Below are 21,600 nucleotides of genomic sequence, written 5' to 3'. Positions count from 1 at the left end.
AAACAACATGTGGTGATGTAGGGGTTGTTTGATATATATATTTTTACGGTTTCTGACCCCCAAGACTCAAGTAATCTCTGCAATTCTCCATCTGTGATCATTGGAGTCTTTGGCCACTCAAACTTTCCTCCTTACCGTGCATTAAGGCAGACACACACGTCCTCTTCCTGGCAGATTCGAAACATCTTTAGTTGATTGGAAATTCTTAATTATTGCCCTGATGGTCAAAGTGGCGATTTTCAATTCTTTAGCTTTGTTCTTACAGCCACTTTCTATTTTGTAATGCTCAACAATCTTTTGATGCACATCAGAACTATATTCTTTGGTTTGACTCATTGTGATGGATGATTAAGGGAATTTGGCCTTTGTGTTTCCTCATATTTAAACTCCTGTGAAACAAGAAGTCATAGCTAGACAATTCCATGTTCCTAGTCACCATGGTGAGCTAAAAAAAAGGTAAATATTAATGGGAATATACTTTAGAGATATTTTACTCGTAAAAAAATCTAGGGGTGCCAATAATTGTGGCCAACGTGTTTTGTAGAAAAACATTTATTTCATAATGTGATCCCCCCCCCTCTCCCCCACACACTTTCAAATATTTTACTTCAATGAAAGGTTAGATTTTTGCAAATTATTTGAACGAAAGATCAAAAGGATAAACAATGCAGATTTATTTTTTACAGACATTTTTGATCATATTTACCAGGGGTGCCATTAATTCTGACCACCACTGTATATATACATTTATATACTGTATATATAAATATGAGGGACAATGACGTGTCTGTAGGCTATTGCCTAATTGCCTAATTTGTAATCTTGTATATTCATTAGCCTATACAGGTCCTTCTCAAAAAATTAGCATATTGTGATAAAGTTCATTATTTTCCATAATGAAATGATAAAAATTAAACTTTCATATATTTTAGATTCATTGCACACCAACTGAAATATTTCAGGTCTTTTATTGTTTTAATACTGATGATTTTGGCATACAGCTCATGAAAACCCAAAATTCCTGTCTCAAAAAATTAGCATATTTCATCCGACCAATAAAAGAAGTGTTTTTAATACAAAAAAAAAGTCAACCTTCAAATAATTATGTTCAGTTATGCACACAATAGTCAATACTTGGTCGGGAATCCTTTTGCAGACATGACTGCTTCAATGCGGAGTGGCATGGAGGCAATCAGCCTGTGGCACTGCTGAGGTGTTATGGAGGCCCAGGATGCTTCGATAGCGGCCTTAAGCTCATCCAGAGTGTTGGGTCTTGCGTCTCTCAACTTTCTCTTCACAATATCCCACAGATTCTCTATGGGGTTCAGGTCAGGAGAGTTGGCAGGCCAATTGAGCACAGTAATACCATGGTCAGTAAACCATTTACCAGTGGTTTTGGCACTGTGAGCAGGTGCCAGGTCGTGCTGAAAAATGAAATCTGCATCTCCATAAAGCTTTTCAGCAGATGGAAGCATGAAGTGCTCCAAAATCTCCTGATAGCTAGCTGCATTGACCCTGCCCTTGATAAAACACAGTGGAACAACACCAGCAGCTGACATGGCACCCCAGACCATCACTGACTGTGGGTACTTGACACTGGACTTCAGGCATTTTGGCATTTCCTTCTCTCCAGTCTTCCTCCAGACTCTGGCACCTTGATTTCCGAATGACATTCAAAACTGAGCAACAGTCCAGTGCTGCTTCTCTGTAGCCCAGGTCAGGCGCTTCTGCCGCTGTTTCTGGTTCAAAAGTGGCTTGACCTGGGGAATGCGGCACCTGTAGCCCATTTCCTGCACACGCCTGTGCACGGTGGCTCTGGATGTTTCTACTCCAGACTCAGTCCACTGCTTCCGCAGGTCCCCCAAGGTCTGGAATCGGTCCTTCTCCACAATCTTCCTCAGGGTCCGGTCACCTCTTCTCGTTGTGCAGTGTTTTTTGCCACACTTTTTCCTTCCCACAGACTTCCCACTGAGGTGCCTTGATACAGCACTCTGGGAACAGCCTATTTGTTCAGAAATTTCTTTCTGTCTTACCCTCTTGCTTGAGGGTGTCAATGATGGCCTTCTGGACAGCAGTCAGGTCAGCAGTCTTACCCATGATTGCGGTTTTGAGTAATGAAACAGGCTGGGAGTTTTTAAAAGCCTCAGGAATCTTTTGCAGGTGTTTATAATTAATTAGTTGATTCAGATGATTAGGTTAATAGCTTGTTTAGAGAACCTTTTCATGATATGCTAATTTTTTGAGATAGGAATTTTGGGTTTTCATGAGCTGTATGCCAAAATCATCAGTATTAAAATAATAAAAGACCTGAAATATTTCAGTTGGTGTGCAATGAATCTAAAATATATGAAAGTTTAATTTTTATCATTACATTATGGAAAATAATTAACTTTATCACAATATGCTAATTTTTTGAGAAGGACCTGTATGAAGGCCCAAACTTGCAGAAATTGAAAATAATGTAACTACTGGGAAAAATAGAGGAATAAATTACTTGATAAAATAAATACAATTATTTTTAATTAAATGTAGTCATTATATTTTTCTGTATTTTTTTTTACTTTTTATTTTAACTTTAATATTATTTTTGTTCTATTTTACCCATAACAAGGCACTTACATTAGAATAGCGTGACATAGAACATTAGCCTAGTAAATAACTTAAATTTGGATCTGTTCTCAATATTATTGTATGACTTCAGACGACTTGGAACGTTGTATGGCCTACATTTGTGAGGCTTTGTTGGTGTCTTGATATATTTAAAGATAGAGAGTCATTCTGTTACAAAAAAATAAATAAAAATGAAGTCATATACCGTAGGTTTGGAATGACTAGGCAAAAAGTTTCATTTTTAGCTGAATTAAACCGGTGTAGAGTAGTAGAGTCAACGTTAGAGACCGTCAGTCAAAGCTAACTTAAATCAGTTTTGTCTACGTTACGATGGTTCAACGAATTAGCCCTGTTAAATTCTTGCTTACCTCATGTTATATTAGTCAGTAAGGGAAATAAACAAAGAAGCGAAATTAGGAATCCAGGTAACGTTAATATGGTTATTTCTTGCAAAAGTACCCGTAGCAAAATACCGAAATTCTGAGGTTGGAGGAGAGCGCGAGGACGCGGCGCGAGCTGCGTCCAATGGCGTGCGACATCCTGCTGAATAAAAAAAGGCGTGATGAGGAGGAGAAAAAACGTCCGTTGAAAAGAGGGAGGTGGGGGGAAAGCACGTCAAGCTCTGCTCTCTTGCTAGACGGCTCGGGCGGTCAGAGCTTGTGCTGGTACATTTCATTCAGCTCAGCCAGAGAAGAAGAACATCATTTTAGACCAGCAGAGAAAAGCGAATGAGATTTCAACCGACTCTTGCACAGTGATTGGACCAGACAGCAGATCTCTCGATTCTCTTCATCAGGCTGATAAGGAAACCCAGATGGTGAGTTTCCCCGCTTTGATTCAGCAACAGCAGCCAGTGAGTGAAGTGAACCCAGCGACCCCCTCGTCGTCTATTGTGATGAGGTGCAGTACGCTAGCTAGGGAGCTATCAAGAGCTAACTGTGGGTTACTGGGCTGAAACATAATGGTGGTGCAGTGATCCATCAAATCAGATCGTTTAATGATAAACTTTCTTATTGTAGAGATGTAAGTTAACGTTATTTATGTGAGCGTTTAGACGGGAAACAGAAGATGAATACTAATCAGACCTTGTTGTGTAGTGGGGGTCTAGGTCTGAGCCTCTGACTGAGGGTCCAAAGCTGTCATGCGTCTTCCTGGAGATGCGTGTATGAATTAAAACCGAAAACGCATAAGTTAGCAAAGCCATGTTTTGACAACTGGTTTATGTCGACCCACTTTAGTTCACGGAAAGGTGGACTTTTTCTTCCGTACTGAAGCAAATAAAACCTTACGGACTTGTTTGATTTTGTAACCATAAATTCATTATACTTATCTAACGTAACGTTAAGTGTCATTGTGCATTTGTATGATGCTTGAATACATAAAATTACGTAGCCCAGCCAGCCTCTCCGTGTTCAATGGATCCTTTCTCCTGTCTGTCCATATTTATTAATTTGGCAGACACGTTTATACAAAGTGGTTTGCAACGCATTCATGCTTCACATTTTGTCTTGTCTCATTGTGTGACATTTGAACGCTGTAAATTGAACGTTGATATGTAATACTCATCCCACGTTGACCATAAACTGTTTGTCTACTTTCATAGCCCAACAAGCTTTCTTTTTATTATTGTATCATGGAAAAAAGCAACTAGGAGTAAGCAGTAAGCACAGGTTTAATGTGGAAATTTATGTAAATGTTTTGACATGCACACCAGTGAATTTCAGCCAAATGTTGTCATGGCAACATATTTGTTTAACTTCTAACTATTGAGAGAAAAGCCAACATGCTCATTTATGAGAGAAAATGTAGATTCTTCAACTTCCATTTGGCAAAAGACAGCCCACTTCAATTCTGCATACTCCAAAGTAACAAACAGTGATACAAAGAGCAAAATGCCCCATTTTTATACTCTATCGGTACTGAATAAATTTTGATGAACAGAACTAACTAACAGTTGTATAATTTAATTTTTGTGATTAAACTTATCCAATAAAACTTAAATGTCTGTATCTTTAGTCTTTTAAAGCTTCCTTTCCTCTTTTGCGCTGTTCTGTGCGGTCATTAGTGATAGTGGCACTTTGGGAATCATCTGGCAGTGGATTGTCTGATCAAACATGTACATTCTCAGTTAAATTGGCTTCATTGGGTATTCAGCAACATAAGGAAAATGGTTTTAGGTAATGATGTGCTTGAGAGATTGCAAATGCTCAAGCAAATGGTACCACTACATGCATATGTAACCGCTTTCAATTTATTCCAGAAGCATGTGTTGCTTTTTAATGATGTCTTCTTTCATTAGAGGTGTCAATCTCTGTTGTACGCAGAAGTTACTGGAGATGGCAGATGGCGTAAACACTCAGTGTTTTCAGATGAAACTAAGCCCTGAAGATTGTGTACACACAGATTATTCATGTGGAGATGAGATGACAGCCTGCGGCATCAACTGTCCAGTTGTCAGAAACGAATGTGCTGGAGGCATGTCATTCCAGGTGTCTCAACAGAAGTTAAAAAGGGTTTTTGTGTGAGACTTCCCAAGAAAACATCATTATATGAATTTCTTTCTAGGTTCTCATTCATAGGAATATCAGATACAAATGGAATCATGAGCATCAAGGCATGTTTGTTCATTCAAGTTTGTTCAAGTCTACTCTCAAATGCAGATTTTCTCTTGTACAGAAAACACTGTGCATCAGCGATGTACCTACTCGAGCTGAACGTCTCACACTGAGGTTCTAGTCCATGGACTACTCTTAGTCTCTTGACTATTCTTAGAGCTTGATACTAATGAAATTATGCCAACAAGGACTCTGGGACAGCCTCTGCAGAGTGATAATGGAAATCCTTTTTTCCTTTGCAAAAAATGTGTCCTTATATGGAGAAAGAAGAAATTAGGCTTGCTCCATAGGCTTAAATAGAACTTTCCACTGAGTGACTAGCTGTAGCGCCACAATTGATGTAGTTGTTGTCTGTGGTGTCCCAGGGGTATGTCTTTGACTTGAGCATTTTTGTAAGTTCAAATTAGTACTTTTTTTTTTTAAATCACATTAAAGCAGGTGTTTATGAGAATCAAGTGTCATTGTGTGTGTTTGGTCTGTTGACCCCTTGCATGCATTGAGATTAACCCAAATTTAAACATTCCTAGCCATTTAGTATTGGACACTTTTAGTCTTCATATAGGGGCTTTTTTGAAGCATATTTTATTTGATTTGCTTTCCTGTGGGAAAATTAGTGTGTAAGGGCAAAAGAGAATAGGTTTGCCATCTCTACATGTTTGTCAAATTCCATGGACAGGAGCAATGTCTCTTGGCAATTCTGTCGGTATGTTTTATTATTTCTGAATTGCAAAATGCACTCCCTTTCTTGTGATAAGATCATGGTATGGTAGATGCTGACTGCTGTGTTTTGTGAAGTACCACAAAGTGCCTAGATCAAGTTTCGTACTCTGTCTGAACATGTTTGAAAAGCTTCAAAAAAGGGATGTGTCTTGGCAGAACTGTTTAAGATCCACTGGTTTTCTTCTCATTTTGATGTATAAACACAAAGCGTGTTGCAAACATACCTGAGCCTATGGAAAATGGGATGGTTCTTTGGAAAGCATAATTATTTTTGCAGTTGTGTTCATGGTGCCACTTCAGCTTGAACAGGTGAAATCTTACACCATGCACTTTCTCTTGGTCAAAGGTGTACTCTGGAGTCAAATGAAACCTTAGACTGTTCCTCTTCTACCCTTCCAACATGCATTCTCTTTAAAACGTTCAGTTCAGGCATTTTTTTTCTGCCTCAACACATTTAAAGTTTCACATCCGTGCAGACTCCAGTCACAGTGTCAGCTTCTGTCAGTGGCTCAACAGTCAACACATTGGTGAAGACTTTCACATTCTTCTTTAGAAGTGTTTGAGCCAAAGCATTTTTTCATGTTTCTCCATCTTCCATTCCGACCCAGAGTTTCTGCTCTCAGTAAGAATTCAGTCTGCTCTGGCTTATAAAAATGAGCACTATAATGGTTAGAGAAGCAGTTAAAACACAGGAAATAGTTCTAACGATGGTACGAAGCAAAACTTGTGGTAGAAATTTGAATAAGACAAACTCTAGGCTTAATTTAAAACCTAAAACAGTCATGCATCTACAAGAGTAATTGGCAACCAAAGGTAATGGCAACCAAGTATTTATGTCCTTTCTGTTCTGCATCTCATTTGAGTTGTCTCTGTAGGCTGAAAGTTAGCAATGCATTGCAGTGGAGAAATGCACAAAATAACTGAAACTTTCAGAAAATGACTTGCTGACTGGAACCAGTGGAAAAAGGCTAACCCTAATGTGTCATTTGGTAAATGAATGTATCTGTTTTGGTGTCCAAAGGCTCATTTTGTTTTTCTAGTTACATGGATATCAAACATAACTTGACTTTTGCAAAAATGGGCCCTCTAGCATCTTTTAGTATATTGAATCTCATTCATGGAGCCCAGCCAAACTCCCTCAGGGCTGCTGCATGAAACTCATATCTGTGTTGCCAGGAATTTTGACAATAGAGTTTTGTCTTCGAAATCTGACTCATTGCTCTTGTTCTTTAAGAATTATTAGCTTGGCAGAATGTGGCAAATGGGACGTCACATCAGCCAAACCATTCACTCCTTGTCTATGTACTACCTGGCTCAGATGAGCACAAGTGGTCACCCCAAACAGATTGCCATTTACACCTATTATTAACTGTAGTCTAACATGCATGTCACTGCACGTTGATCAGGCATACCAAAGATATGCTGTTGGAATTTGCAGGTGCACTACAAATGTAATGTGTTCTGTGCATTCCAGGTTGCATCTGAAAGTTTGCATGATCAAATGATGCATTAGACAAAAGGTGAACAGGGCTTGGATGATGGTGACCACAAGATGGTTGTTGCTGCCTCAGTCCACTGAACTCCTGCTTATTCCCCTGGCTGTCTGGACCCATGGGGAGCAGCTGATGGGATTTTGTCCAGCTAATGAGATTAAAAGAGTGTCTGCAGTCTAGTATCAGAGAGGAAAAGTAATGGAGAGTGAATGTTGAGTGTACACGGTGTGGCCGTGGGAGAGAGTACAATGCTGACCTTTGGCAATGGCAGGGCATCACAAATCATACTGGTGTGTCAGTGTTTGAGGGGAGCAATAGGTCCCTGGGTCATAGTATGGCCTGCAGCCCATCTAGTTGGCTGGCTGTATTTTTTTTAAATTAGGTTTGGTATTTAGCTTGTTCTGTCTTGTGCACAGCACACTCTCTGCCCCACTTTGTTTTGCTCAGAACATTAAAATCTGAAACTAACAAGGGTTTTCTGTCATTGTCTCTGATCAGAAAAGTTTTGATGTCATCCTTTAGAATTAAATAATTAATTTAAATATGATGGCCAGTTATCGTAGTAGTAGCTTTATTAAAATATATATATATATACACCTTATCCTTATCATTTTCACTTTGTGGTAAACCCACTAATGCACTGTACTATGCACTATTTTTTAGATGCATTTTTAAAATAATTGGAGTGCTTAAAAGTTTTTTGGAGTCTGAGCAGGGCCTGAAAAATATTTAGAACACTGACATTGTTAGATTTCACACTATAATCATCCCTTTATACATAATGGCCTGATTGCAATACTTTTCTTGTAAATGACATTTACACAAGGTAGTGTTTTTGAAACAAGGCTGAACTTGAGAGAACATTATGTTTTTTTTCTTTTTGCGTCATTGTGAAACCCAGAGGAGCTGGTAATGTGAACTGTCGTGATCTTCAGGGTCTTATGACTGCTTATGGCATACATATACAGCACTAAGACTAGACTTGGTGTGCAGGTCAGCTGATGGCTGATTTGAGGGTCTCTAAGGAGGGTGGATTGGACCACATCATCGTAAAGTGCTTCTGAGCAGAGCACAGCACAGGAAGAAGATTTGTTATCACTCCTTCCTGCCACAGTGCAGACGGTTGGGCAGCAGTGCTATCTGCGTGTGTGTGTGTGTGTGTGTGTGTGTGACTGTGTGTGTGTGGTGAGAAAGCGTGTTTTCTCCATCCTATGTACAAATAAGGCAAAAAGGGACAGATGGCACCGGCTGAGATAGTGCCCTGCTCCACTGGTTTGTGTGCTTCTCTTGTGTGCAAGTATTAACACACTCACACATCTTTAATCCTGTTTTTTGCCACCATTTAAACTGTGACTGATTGGAGCATCTTTGTTTTTGGTTCAATAGTTTGTGGCATTTTGTTTTGCATTTTTGCTGACCAGAAGACAGAAAATCCCTAAAACTTTTTTTGGTTCCCTTTGTGAACTTGTTTAGTCTCCTTCACACGCTCTATTTATTTTCCATCTTTACTTCTTTTAAATGTAAATGGTGTTTTTGATATTTGTGTGCATTTAGCATGATTAGTTAAAATACTGTGGCAATGGCTCCGAAACAAACATGTTACACAAACACTCTGAAACAGGAAGTGGGTTGAGGGTTGTCTTGCGCTTCGGGTGTGTTGTGACTTTTCAGATAAAGTGCAATCATGTTGGCTTCTCGTTTTACATTTGCAGGTGTGTGTGTGTGGGTGTGTGTAAAAATTTAAAGAAATAAGTAAAAAAAAAAATGATTTGCTATCTCTCATAAAACATTTGGCCTATGCACTTCTTTTGGCAGATTAATGGGGAGTAAACTATATTGACAAACTTCACTATTCGATTAGGCTATATATTGATTAATTTGGATGCATATCAGGTACAGTATGCCAAAGTGAGAATTTTTTTTTGCTTTAACCCTATACAGGGAGTCAGTTGGTACTACACATTACTAAATGAAGTCAATATAATATAACTTTATAATTACATTATTATGCTTCTACTCTAGAAGATTTTGAAATAAAAATGTAAATGTTGGCTGTTATAATTTGACAGATATATTCAGACATTTAAATATTGAAGAACCATAAGATGTATAATATAGCGCATATTTAGCAAAATGTTCCTCTCCGAGTTCAATTTTTCTAGCGGACTAATGTCTTTATGGTCACTGAATGCCTGACTTTTCAGAGGTAAATGTAATATCAAGTGACATTGTTTACTGGGGTGGGACAAAATCGGTCTTATATTTAAAGTAAAAGCTGGCATGGATGGTCATTTTTAGCTTGTCACATCCAGTTGTTTTAGCTGTTCAAAAACACCTTTATTGTGCTCTATTGTTACACACTTGTATTTACTTTTAATTCATTTTCGTAATCGCAAACACAAAAATAGCACAAAATAGTTTTACCATTTACTGCACTTTGTAATTCTTCTAGTTATTTACCTATAGCAGCCAGTGTACCAGAAGTCGCACACATTCACAGGAAATTGTGTACTTCTGCTTTGAAATTGATGTGGATAATGATTGGAAATGAGGAAATGATTAATGAAAAGATGAAACGATTGAAGCGCATTTGTTGGCGTGTGATACTGTTGGTGTTCTTGTCTGATTCAGTTTTTAATGAAATATTATCATGTTGAGGAGGCTGAGTGGTTGAAATCTCATTTCTTTGTGTGTGAGCGAAATCTCTCTCGATAATGGCTATAATTTGTGAAAAGTGGTGTTATTGAATATGTGATGTCTGATATAATGGTCATCACTGATACTTGCACTGTTTTTCTGAGCTGAGCAAATGAACTCACTGTGAGCTATACCAGCAGATTTGTGTGCGATTCAAGCTGTAGGTTTATTGGAAAGAGACAAGTATAGATGCCGTAGTGGAGGTGGAGAACTGCTCTTGGCTTTCTGACAGACCTGAGCTGTTGCATAAAAACCTGTCAGTTCAGCATTTTATCAAGCAGAAGATTCTTAGACCGCATTGGTTTAACTTTTAACAGACTCTGTTTGTCTTTTGTTACCGGTTCAATGTCGTGCCAGTGTCACAAAGCCTGACCCTATCATTTGCATTTTTTTCTGAAATCTGTCATAAACGCTTGGTTCTTTAATTCCCATTCTCCTGTGTGCGTGCGTGATTTGGTGGCCTGTACAGATTGGCAGCTGTTTTGATTTTAAGCACTACAGAATATGTGGTGCAGAGTTGACCGTGGGACATGGGCTTGTGTTATGCAATGTCATATTTTAGCTTTAGACTGGCTGAAACTGAAAGCGTGTGTGTGTTCACGGGTCTTTATTTAACGGGGCGATTGAGTTAGAAATGCTCACCAGGCTTAGTCTTCGTTGATCCCTCTTCATGGATTTGTGTGTGTGTGGGTACATTGACAAAAGGTGCTTGTAAAAGCATGCGACCAGATGGAGGGATATAGGAGGGACTGGACATTTTTGGAGTAATGTCAGGTTAGAAGGACAGCAGTGATTCTGGATGGATGATGTGCAGGTGGTATTCACACTGAAAAAGGGTTGCCATGGCTAACCTGTCTTAGGAACAAACGCTTATTTTTCATTCTTTCTTCTTCTTCTTTTTTTCCAGGACAACAGGAACACGTCTGATGACAAGCCCGTTCAGCGTTCTAAGGTATGACACTTTGTTCACATCCTTGTTTGTTCTCCATTTGTTTCTAGATTTTATATTTTTATGAGCCATGCACTATATCTCAAGTCTATATTCTGAAGTCGTGTGATGAAATTTTGATCTGTTCCTTGCAAATTCATTGAGTGAACTATTGTTTTAAATGACTGTAAACAAATGGCAGTGCCTTTTGTTTCCTAATAGTCTTTCAGTTTCAAGACACAGAAGGAGACCTGTGCATCATGTGAGAAGACTGTGTATCCGATGGAGAGATTGGTGGCCAACAACCTCATCTTCCACGCCACATGCTTCTGCTGCAAGCACTGTAACACCAAACTCAGGTTAGACACTTCCTCACCAGCACATACTAAGAAAAACAGCAAACCGGAGCAGTAAAACATGTTGTAAACTGAAAGAAGTGTTCAATCTTATGCTCACCAAAGCTGCATTTATTTAATCAAAAATGCAGTAAAAACAGTGTTTTTGTGAAATATTGCAATTGAAATAGCTGTTCAAAAGAACAGCATTTATTTGAAATGGACATCTTTTGTAATAATGCTAACATCTTCGGTAAATAAGTGTTCATTTCTTATTCTTACTGACCCCAGTTTTGTATGTATGCGTACATGTATATGCATGTAATCTGTTGGTTTCTCTGCTCTGTAGTCTGGGAACCTATGCAGCACTGCAGGGGGAGTTTTACTGCAAACCACACTACCAGCAGCTCTTCAAGAGTAAAGGGAACTACGACGAGGGCTTCGGACGCAAGCAGCATAAGGAGCTCTGGGCCTCCAAGGATGCAGAGAGCATCACCAAGTCGGCATAATCCTCAGTGATTTCCAAAACTCACCTCTCTCTCCACTGGCCAATGATGATGACCCTTTATTTACTCAGCCCACATCTTTGACACACAATAAATACACACATGCATACACACTTAGACACTCTTGATCCAGGCTCTTCATGATGTAACAACACAATCACAGATCTTTCACCATGTCACAAATCCCCCACCCCTCGCTCAATTTTAATTTGGTTTTAATTATTTTTTAGCTTTAGCAAATGTAATTTTGTGTCCATTTCTTTTTGTCTAGTGTTATGGAGTTAAGTTAGTTAGTTGATTGTGACCAAAATGTTTGTATCCCTATAGGTGGGATGATTCACTTGTTAGCATCATTACAATCCTGTATGGCAGTGCTAGTATTGTCTGGTTTCAAGATGGTTTCGATTATACACTCAGGTAATGATTCTGGGGTGTTGCATCAATTTTACAGCAATCTTTTATGTTCATAGTCGACTTAAGTGCTTTTTTTCGTTTCTTTTTTTTATGATTGAGATTTGTCGCTCTATTTACATCAATCTGTACTATTTCAGACTATATGGCCTAACAATGTTCCTTACGATGGGAAAACTGTCTTGTTTTTTTCTTTGTTTTTTTGCTTTGTTGGTGCAGGATATTTTATGTGTGAATCTACAGGGTACACTGTACTGTAAAGAACTCACTTGAGTTTACACCCCCCCTCATTCCTTTTCTGTATCCTACCTTTTCTAAATCTTATCTTCTTTTGACATTAAGAATTAGTAGAACTTTACAGATCCTGTAAGACGGGCCTCTGCGAACTCCTCAAATAATATCATCATCATTATTATTAAGCATGGATATCCTTATCAAATGTAATTATAAACATTTATAAAAGTATTTGAGATTATATTCCCTTTGCTTAAGATTGAGCATTTTCAGTTAATTTTATAAATTGAGATCTAGACTTTGCACAGTCTTATGTCGCCTCTCTTTTTTGGCGGCCTCTAGTGTTTTGGATGCTTTTCCTTGAATGTTAGTTGTTCTTTTAGAAACTCAATGCTGTCTAGTGGTATCTATGCTCATCATATCAACAATAGATAAGCCGCTTATATCATATTTGATTCATTTTAGTGTTTTTCTGCACACTGCACATTTTTTTTTATTGTTGCTAAGTGATTTCTTGCAGAGGCATTTGTACATGAGCACCACTAAGCAGAGTGAATGTACTGTGATGCACTGTACTGTACTGTACTTATGCCTTGCTGCATGGGACCAAGCTTGTTTGACAAATTAAGATATTCACAGGGAACTAGGTCTGAGAGGAAGTGACATTTATGATGCTTCGCACCATTGCCTTCCACCACTTCCTGTCATCACATATTTGTTGGCTTTTTCCTGTAGGCTTCTCTGTGACGTGGTTTGGTAGGACTTTGAGTACATACGTAAAGGTGTTGCTCCTAAGTATTGCTCAGGAAAATAGATGGGTCACAATGATCTAACAGCGTCACCCCTAGTGTTCATTGTTAAAAGCTGTTGTTCAATTAACCGCTGTTCACTAAATAAATAATTTTTACACTCGAAATTGTTGACACAGTTGGGGTTTGAGCAGGAATGGGAGTGATATACATCTAAATGAAGATGATCTAAATGATCCCAGGTTTTGTATGCGCATGTCAGCGTGAAACTGCAACTTTGCATCTTGTAGATTGTCACTGTGGCCATAAGCTGTGACCTCTCCTGTGGTTCATGTATTTGTGTACAAATATCATTTATGCCATCATGTAGTTTCTTTTAATGAACGAAATGCCTCTGTGTTTTAATACTTTTGCCCTTTGGTTTTATAGTGTAACGAACAGTAAAGCTATTTGGATGTCTGTATATGTTAAATGCCGTAAGGCATTGGTCTTTAGATAGATTTGCCCTTAGTTTTAGTCCATGATAGTGGCTTGTTGTGTTTGCAAGTGTCTTGTCTGCCTTCCAGTGCAATGGCCTTTTGTCTGTACGTTTGACATGCTCCGTTTAGACTTGCAAAGCCATTGAAAATCATCCAAATATTTTCAACAACTTGAATGCCACAAAAATACCCTGTGTATTTATATATTTAAGGTTACTGTGAAATTGAAATGCATTGCGAGGTTTAGAGGAATTATTGAAAGCTCTGGGCATGAACGGAAATAATATTTTCATATTAAGCCTTATATCAGTTTGTTTCAAATCCTTCATATTAAGAACACATTTTCTTTTCAGCTTCCTTTTTGAGTTTATTTCCCCAAAATCTTAAGCGTTTTAAAAATGTCATAAGCAACTTTCTCACTCTTAACTAAATGTTACACCAAATGTAAATGATTTGGATTTCTGTAATGTCATAATCTTTTCTGTCCAAATGTGATTTTATTTTTAGAAACAAACTTTCCACAGGCACGAATCACTGTTTACCCCAATTACTAGTTATGATTGCACACAGTGCGCCATGGTACAAATGACACAATATCCTGCAAACACTCACTGTCTTTTATAAACTACAGAAAAAACAGGAAAAGGTACACTCTTCTTTGCTCTTTTCTGATGGATTTGTAGTTATTGAAATGTGTGAGTGTGTCTTTGTAAGTGTATTGATAGTTAAGGTTGTAGAAGATTATTTTTAAATGCATGCATTGAGTGAGAGGAGATAAATGTACGCAAAGTGTATTACTCTATATTTAAAACTTGATCAGTGGTACAAGGTGGCCTTAAAGCAGAAGGAGGTCTTGGCTCTTTATTTGTTTCTTTTGTCCCCATCAGGTTTATTTTCAGTTTGGTACTTTTATCAGCCCTGCAGTTCAACTGCTACTACAATTTTTAATAAAATGTTATTCTTCTTTCTCTCTTTTCCCACAGACTTGTCTTGTCCTTTCTTCCTCCTCTTTATTTGTCATTTTGTACACTCTTTTGTACAAATAGATAAATAAAATATATGCCGGTGTTGATCAACCCTTAGTTGGATGTTTTATTACAGTAAAGCTCACATTAAAGTGTGTGACCTGAGGCTTATTTTCAAGTTTTTTTTAAATTTATTTATAAAATGATTTTTGCCATCTTTATAAATAAAAGTGTGATTGTGTTTAATAGCCTACTTTTAAAACGATATATTAAAAAGTTAGTTTTTATATAAATATAAAAACTTTTAAAATATAAAGACAGTAAAACAAATAACAGCATGTGTAAAATACAGCAGATGGGAATAAATATGAGATGAATGTAATTGCCTTTTATTCACAATTATTAGCGTTTTCATTTGAAATGTCTATTTAAAAGTATCGTTAATATTGTAATTTAATCCTGGTCCCAGATACAAATACAAAAACAAATCACAGTAAGACATTTTTGCTGAAAATTATTGCCTGGATGATAACAGTGTGAAAGGTTATGTTGTGCATTTGTTTAATGCATCACGTTATTCACCTAAACACAGCACCGCCCTTTGAAAAAGTTCACGTCTGAATCTTACGTCATAAATGTGTGCGCGGCAGCGACGCTGTGCGTGTGCGCTTTACGTCACCAAACAAGAACTTAAGAAAGGAACAGCACGCCCCCGAGCGTACACTGAAGTCCGTGTGCTTAAACACAGCTGTCATCTTGAACGTGTTACGGATATTAAAAACGTTATACAATGCATTTTTCCACCGACGACGAGTAAAAAAAAGTGAAAGCAATTTTATCCGTGCACGGGCATAAACATGACGAACTTTTGGCTGGTTTAAAGGAAGCGAGCTTATGTGTTCCGGTGACGAACTGCTTTTTCGCTGTCAGGAAACTCACTGCGCTAAATATTCATTCTAGCATCTGCTGTTTATCATCCTCAACATCACGAGAATGCTTCGATTAATGTCGCCGAATAATCTCATCTCACTCTTAATATCACCAAAAGCGCTTGAACGGCCCTCGGGGAGCGTATTTCTCGCACTTTCGCGGAGTTTTAACTTTCGCTGAGTTTTAACCGTCATCAACGGAAAAGGCAATTTGTTCTCGAAGTTCAAGTAGCCGCTGACTGTAATGCGCACGCTCTTTTGTCCAGATCTTCGACAGTGGTTTTCCTGTGCAGTTATCCTCATACGTTTTTCGCCTTTCCTTCGGTAAAGTGGATACACGAATGCTGCTTTCACTGTCACATGCCTTCACTCATAATCATTTGTCGCATAATAATGCGCAGATTGTCCAATCATCGAGCTGAGGGCTCATTTTCTGGTTTATTTGGCTTTACAAAGTTGTTACGCGCAGGATTAACGAACATTTACGGACTTTTACCGATTCGCCTTTCACTAGGAAAAGTGAAAACTGTACGTTCGTGCAAGTGAGCTGGCCAGACACATCAACGGAGGGGGAAAATTTGCAAACCTAGCAGGAAAAGAAGCCACCAGAATTACGGAAATCCTTTCTTTTCCTCCAGTCTGCAAATACAAATGGATTTTATGTACGCAACTCGCTTATATTTGCAACATTAGTGTTGTTACGAGACATTCTTGCTTAAGCTTTTGGACGTGAAACTTATTATTTAGATTTATTTTGAACTCTCCATGCAGTAGTTATGCCTTCTCCACAAAGCTATAAAGATATGTCGCTTCATGAAACGTCCATGCTGTATTCGTAGTCACTAAACTGCTACTTTCTCTCAGCATAAACTGGAGACTACGTATTTTTGTGTATTAAAGAGCTCTCTTCTCTTGACTGGTTTGAGGAATAAGTTTTATGGATGAAATGGGAGACCCTCAGGGGTCCGCGCGCCTGAAAGCGCGTTAGCAATGGCAGCGGCCTGGAAATTTGTGGACAGTCATATTACATTAACTGTTGCTATTACGTTTGTCATCGCGATTTACATCGAGTTTCCGAAGACAGGACAGAAAGTGACTGAGTGAAGAGCCCCTCTTCAATTGCGTGCAATTCACCCCAAGCTCAGGTGAGTATTTTAACGTGGGGTTCATTGATACTCTTGCTATTAATGCAGTATGTACAACTTAGCTACAGGTTTGATATTGTATTTTGGGTGGATGACAGCCTTGACTAATGAAACTGACATGCCCATGTTTTTCCCCTCTTGTCATTCATAAAATATGCACCGTATATGCACACAATGTGTGACGAACAGCAGGTGTAAACTGATTCACTAGTGCTGGAATCGTGTAGAAAAACGAATATTATTTACCATGGAGGTACATGGAGGTCTCCATGCTCATGTGTTTGATTTGAAATGGGAAAATATGATATTGCATTAAAATGGAATTAGAAATTATATTTTGATGTTTGGTAATAAGTCATAACTCGGTTTCCATAAGTTTTCTATTTTAACCTGCCTATATGTTCTGGTATGAACTCGATCATTTGTATGACATGCAAGTAGCTACTCATGCAAACAAACGAATGCTCAAATTGTTGGAGTTTTACAGTAGGGAATGAGTGCTCAAGGTCATTGTTTCCCAACCTTTGTTTGTCTTATGAACCCCTCAGCAACATCAGTAAGGTTTAATGACGGGGTCATCGACAAAACCAGAAATTGTTAATTTTGCTTTAAATTATGCTCTATAACATTGCAATTGTTGTATCATTTAGCTCTTACAATATTATTGAAGCCATGTCAAACAAAAAAGTAACCGATAGTGGAGGTGGAAAACACTCACTAAGCACATTTATTTTGATTCATATCATAAAAGCCCTATTCGCATGGGATATGTATGACCTGGTGACCTCTAGTCATTTGTAATAACTGCGGAGTTTGTCTGAGAGTCTAGTATTTTGGGTGCTTGGTCATATTGCTATACACAACTATACAATTTGCAGAAAGAAAAAGCTGAAAATCATCAGAAGAGCAAAAACAAAAAGAATGATTAGATTGAGATGAATGGCATGTAGGCTATAGCAGCATGCGGTAAGGAACATTTTTCTGTTTATGTTATATCATACAGCTAGACCTATAATGACAAGACATTTCCAAGCAATAGCCTATTGACATCATATCTGGGAGATAAGTCAGTAAATTCGAGTAAAATCACAGACTCCACTTATCCCGTGCGAATGCGCCACACGATTTCAGATGTGTGTGTGTGGGGGGGGGGGGGGGGGGTAATTTCTAAATTACACGAGGTCCCCAGATAATACTAATCCAGTCCTAATAGGGCTTTAGGCGCTGTTCACACTGTCAGTTTTTGGGATTGACAACCACATTTAGCTACTTACAGGTGTGAGTCTCAAAATGTCCCGTTCACACAGCAACTTACAATAGCGTCTCGCATAATGTCTGCAGTGTTAGTTAGTTCCATTATCAGACAAGCAATAGTAGAGAAAGCGGGGAGAAGTCAAGTGGCTCCCCTTACTGCGTGCACAATTTTGAAATATATAATAATATTTATAACATTTATAACCAATACAAAGAGCTGTGGATGCACAAGTAATTTTCGAGGACAGCTGTACGAGGACAGCTTGCATACGGTTGTCACTACTAGAACCGCCTGCGATATGCCGATTTCTGTGATTTCTCATTGAAAATGAAGTAGAGACCTGCGTTTGTCAAAGTGGCCCTACCGGCCCAATTTATGAGCGGCCCACCGGGAATTCTCCAGGTTCATCCGATGGCCACTGGGCCTGACTGTCTGTATTTCCTGCAATGGGAGTCAAGCCCCTATACTCTAACCAGTAACAATAGCGACCATGACCAAAGTAATATCAAAGATGGCGACATCCATAAAACTAAAAATCTCATTAAGAGTCCAATCATGCTGCAAGTTCATCCATCAGATCTTCATTAACTGACAGCAGCTTTTATATCTTTTATAAACACAAAACTGACAGGAGAAACTCTGGTGGAGAAGTGACCATATCTTAAACCTTCAGATGACACACAGCTTATTTCACCGTTGCTGGAAGTGACCGGTACGATTTTGTACACACTATGCAGGTTTTCCTAGAGTGCGGTTCTAAATCCTGAAAATTTGAGGGTGTGAGTTCTGTTATAGACTGTTGTTGTCACACCTGTAAATAACTGTACTGTGTCTGTCTGAACATAACTGTATTATGGACTTAAATACAGGACTGACAACCGTATTCTGCAGCTATGTAAATGTTGCCCAAAACTAATAAATAAAACGTTTGCACAAAAAATGGAGAGTAATCATTAGTTAGCTATCAATTCGATTTTTTTAGTTCTATAAATAGACCATGTCCACTTGACCGATTAATTTATTCATCTCCCCAGCTTAAATGAACTTGAACTAGGCTGTACATGGACACACATTATGTGTACCTTTTTTTGCTACCATTAACTTATTTGCTACCATTGAATTGTATTATACATGTATCAGCCTTTTATTGATCAGCTTGATTCTTGATATCAGCATTGGCCACTGAAAACCTGTATCAGTTGACCACTAGTGAATACATCTATTTCACATGTTTAACTTAGTAAAACTGAAATATTTCCAATGCTGAGTACCCTGGGGAGCTGGTCTGGAATCTCTGTTATAAATGAATAAACCATAAATTACACGCATATCTGTTAACATTTCTACAAGTACGCTGGTCTACATTTTAGAAATGTTGAAGTTTAGGAATTGCCTCATAAAGAAAGGGCTCAGATACCAAAGGAGCTTTAAATCAGACATTTGTTTACAGTATATACAAGAAGATAACAGCAGCATGGTACAGAGCTGACAGTCAGCAAAGAGTTATTCCTGTTTGAATGTATTTAATAAGTTTGTGAATATGATTTTTGTGCTTTGCCTGTGTTGAGAAAATCCCTAGCAGGTTTTGAATGTCAATGTGCCTTTGCATCACAACTTACACAGATTGTGTCAGATCTGTTTATGTTTGATGTAACGTGGGGTTTTAGCCAGTTCATGACCTAGTGATAAAACATTGTCTTTTCCACCATCTAGAACAACTTGTCATCTCTACCCCAGAGCTGACAGGAACAGTTTTAGTCTAGCCACTCCAAAGTGTTGGGAACCCTAGAGGGGAATGTACTGTAATCCCCTCCACGAGCAAAAGCCAACAGCCTCAGCGCCGTGGCTGGGAAAACCAGCCACAGACTAAACAGCCAAAATTCATGCGGGAGGTTTTTAGAGCGGGAATGGTAAGAGAAAATTGTTGAGATTCTGGCAAGTACTGGAAAGGGGATACAAGCATAACAATGCAGGCCCAGGCCAGCTGACCGGGCCCATGGGCAGCCTTCTCCCCTTTCCAGATTCCACACATACTTACCACAACGTAATTTAGCAGGAGAGAAGGAAAATGAGACCGAGAGGGGATTAGAGATTCAATAAGGAAAAACTTTTACAAACCTTAATTCAGGGGTTCTCTATAATGTTTCGCTCCATGAACCATTTTAAGGTTTCAACAGAAGACCATAGCAGCAGTTTTTTGGTGCTTGGTCAGTAGCTAATATCCATCCAAGAAAGAAAGTAAAAAACATTTTTTTCTGTTAAAAACACTATTTTTTAACAGAAAAAAAGGTCACTTCTCAGGAAATTTGTGAAAAATGGGTATGGAAGTGAGAATAGCCATTGTAGCCAGAGTAGCCACTGGGGAAACCACTAATTCTTTTATTTTAATGTGTTTCCATCATATACAAATCTTATGGAATCTAGGCCTATACTTTTTGTGTGTTCATTTTAGGGATACAATTTGCATGTTGGTGTTCCTGTACAGCATTTTATATTTTCCATTTCAATTTGTTTAAAAATACATAGATGGAAACTCAGCTAGTGCCTTTTCGGCATATTCAGCCTATGTGACACTTCATTACAATGTGTGTTTACCTTTGTGTTTTTTAGCCTACATATTGCTTAGTGTCTTAGACACAAGAAAACCACATCATCTACAATAAATTCTTAAAATGCTTATGCCTAAAGTACATTTAAAAAAATATTCCACAATCTGACAGCCACGATCAATGCCTCAAGTGTCTGGGTCGTAAGAGTGCTGAGGTAGCGTTCTTTGAGTCATGTACCCACTCCGGGAAGATGACCATCGCGATGTTGAGTTTGAGTCTCAAATATCTTGAGAAAGGTGAAGTCCCCTCTGCTGTTCCCAGATCTGGTCTGTCTGCCCAGCAGAGAGCCACATCGGTTAATGACATAGACTGTAAAAAAAAATATGGACGTAGTGTCAGTGACGTCATCCGTAGGTTTTAAAGTGGGCAGAGCCAGCCGTCACGATCTTGGCAGCGCATCACTCCTGGATAACTGAAACTGAGGTGCTGTGACGGCTAACAGACAGCAGACAAACGGCTAGTAGTGACAGCAGTGATAATCCAACTGTTACTCAAGTGACCACACCCTTAATTATGCAGAACTATGAGGCTTAATATAATGTAAACGGACGAGTTATAAAAATTAAAAAATCATTCCCTTCACAGTTGTCATGAAGGGCAAAATTAGCTATATAGACCCAAACCGCTTTTTGTACCAGGCTGTAAACTTATTTTTTTTTTTCTGTAAAGTTGGCCAGACGATGAGTTGCAGTTTAAGTCACTTTCGTGTTGGATTCAAGAGAGAGACCGGAAGGTTGCCATTTGGTTAATACACAGGGGGATCTGAGCATTATAGTGGGATCTCTCTCGTCGTCAGGTCAATCCCCGCGGCCCCTCCACTCCTCTTTCTCTCTTTCTACGGCTCGAGGACGCAATGCCTTCTCACGTGTTTCCAGCCTCTCCCTCACGGTAACTGTGGAGCCAGGTAAGTGTGATACTAC

General features: G+C 38.6%; 2 protein-coding genes across 3 annotated transcripts in view; both read left to right on the top strand.

Annotated features, from left to right (window-relative positions):
* Positions 1–3,112: 3,112 nt before the first annotated feature.
* Positions 3,113–14,853, top strand: limd2 (LIM domain containing 2). The gene is made up of 4 exons (XM_077212733.1): positions 3,113–3,427; positions 11,043–11,087; positions 11,286–11,422; positions 11,748–14,853. The coding sequence occupies exons 1-4, from the start codon at positions 3,425–3,427 to the stop codon at positions 11,905–11,907; spliced, it is 345 nt and encodes a 114-aa protein (XP_077068848.1). The 5' UTR covers positions 3,113–3,424; the 3' UTR covers positions 11,908–14,853.
* A 592-nt stretch (positions 14,854–15,445) lies between these two features.
* Positions 15,446–21,600, top strand: part of map3k3 (mitogen-activated protein kinase kinase kinase 3) — a 29,206-nt gene continuing 23,051 nt past the window's right edge. For both annotated transcript variants that reach the window (XM_077212729.1, XM_077212728.1), the window contains exon 1: positions 15,446–16,816. The gene's annotated coding sequence lies outside the window, so the exon portion shown is untranslated. The remainder of the gene's footprint in view (positions 16,817–21,600) is intronic.

Source organism: Siphateles boraxobius, unplaced genomic scaffold (genome assembly GCF_051911475.1).
Source record: "Siphateles boraxobius isolate OS27281-9 unplaced genomic scaffold, OSU_SipBor_1 66, whole genome shotgun sequence".
Lineage (NCBI taxonomy): Eukaryota > Metazoa > Chordata > Actinopteri > Cypriniformes > Leuciscidae > Siphateles > Siphateles boraxobius.
This window is presented reverse-complemented; position numbering and strand designations above follow the sequence as displayed.

What these genes read in the sequence shown, in the direction of transcription:
- limd2 (XM_077212733.1), top strand. An exon ending in AGCCCGTTCAGCGTTCTAAG is followed by an intron (nt 11,088 to 11,285) that starts GTATGACACTTT and finishes GTTTCCTAATAG; the next exon opens with TCTTTCAGTTTCAAGACACA. An exon ending in CACTGTAACACCAAACTCAG is followed by an intron (nt 11,423 to 11,747) that starts GTTAGACACTTC and finishes TCTGCTCTGTAG; the next exon opens with TCTGGGAACCTATGCAGCAC.